General features: G+C 35.5%; 1 protein-coding gene across 1 annotated transcript in view; it reads left to right on the forward strand.

The window, feature by feature from the left end:
• Window positions 1-1,664, forward strand: part of LOC102896269 (actin-like protein 6A) — a 20,680-nt gene that overhangs the window by 9,568 nt on the left and 9,448 nt on the right. Inside the window, exons 4-5 of the mRNA XM_025046067.1 lie at window positions 5-78; window positions 934-1,031. Coding sequence (XP_024901835.1) covers window positions 5-78; window positions 934-1,031 — 172 coding nt within the window. The remainder of the gene's footprint in view (window positions 1-4; window positions 79-933; window positions 1,032-1,664) is intronic.

The raw sequence follows: 1,664 nt of genomic DNA on the forward strand, positions 1-1,664 counted from the left end.
GATATATGGGATCATACCTACAAAATGCATGTCAAATCAGAACCAAGCCTGCATCCTGTTCTCATGTCAGAGGCACCGGTAGGACAAATAATTTCCAAGTTTCTCTATTTTTTTCCCATTCATTTGAAGAATGTTTCCTTTTTCTTTAAAGAGGCATAGACATTTATATTTTGAATTTTGAAAATAGCAAAAGAGATTAATTTTAAAGAAAAATATTGCAACTTTTGTTATTTCAATAATGAAAATATTGAAAGATTAATACCAAAGCACCCTAATGGGTTCTTGGGTTATTTATCTGTTTTTCCAGAGATTTAGTTTACATTTGATTTCCTTGGACTGCTTTCTATTTTGGTTAATCAGTTATCCCTTGATATCCAAGGGCACCATGTATCTGCCTTGATCCTCAAGTTTCCAGGAGAGACAAATGTTGAACTAGGGTTGGATATTGCTAGACTGAAGTCTCTTATTGTGAAATACATAAATTACCAATATTCGGTTATTGTTTCTAACATTTAGTGTCCTTTATGAGTACCAGCTATCGGTGGGAGAATTGGAGGTCTAAAATTCATACTTAGGATTTTTTTTTCATACTTAGGATTTCGATTGCTAGATTCATTCATAATATTTAATAATACTTTATCATTATAAGAATCCTAATTTCCGTTAATTGAAAAATCCGTGATGTCTTGAATTCATAGTGGTAAACAACTTTACTTATTATTAGATAATAGCTAAGTTTTAATTTACGTTTCATTTATTTATTAAATCTATGTACAAATAAATAGAAATAAATATTATGAAGATTATTTTCCATGGTATTCTATTTTTAATGTTTTACATCTTTGTTAATATAGTGTTGTAATGAATCTTGATCAGTCAACAGTTTAGTTTTTAAACAATAAATAACTCACATTTCTTTTTCCCCATTTCAAGTGGAACACTAGGGCAAAGAGAGAGAAACTGACTGAGTTAATGTTCGAACACTACAACATCCCTGCATTCTTCCTTTGCAAAACTGCAGTTTTGACGGCGTATCCTTGAAAGAGTAATGCTCAGCTTTTCTCTAGAAGTCAATGATGCTACTGAAGACGATGCATGCCCTCCCAGGAAGACATGAGCCAATTCTCCCTTGTTCAGAAGTTTTGGGTGTTTTTCTCTTTTGCATTTTAGCTATCTGTCTGTTAGTATTTCTTATTGGAACTGACATGCCAGAAGATATGAGCGGGTAGTAGGAAAGAACACTCAAATCCTGCTCGTTAACAGGTATTTTAAAATTTTGTTTTTAGAAGGGAATTGTGTATAGAAGGCAGTGTCTAGGTCAGTTGGCTTAAATGAGTTCAAGGACTGCCATTTCCTTCCTCCCTCCAACACCATAGACAAGCAGATATTGGCTCTGAATTTACCTACCACTGTATTAGGTGGAAGCTGTTTTGGAAGTACCGCCACTCTTCCTCTTAGGTAGCGCATTCTCCACACTGCAACTCTAATAATCTTTGTTAATTGCCAGCCTGTTTTAAGCCAGAATCATCTTCCACACATTCTCTCCTTCATTCTTCTCTCAGGCTGCACTGAACCACTTGCGCTGCCCTGGCATCACCTGCTGTCTTGCCTCCTGACCTCATAGGTTCCTATTCTTCCCCTTGTGTCCCTCCCCACCTTATACT

The sequence above is a fragment of the Pteropus alecto genome, unplaced genomic scaffold, assembly GCF_000325575.1.
Source record: "Pteropus alecto unplaced genomic scaffold, ASM32557v1 scaffold33, whole genome shotgun sequence".
Lineage (NCBI taxonomy): Eukaryota > Metazoa > Chordata > Mammalia > Chiroptera > Pteropodidae > Pteropus > Pteropus alecto.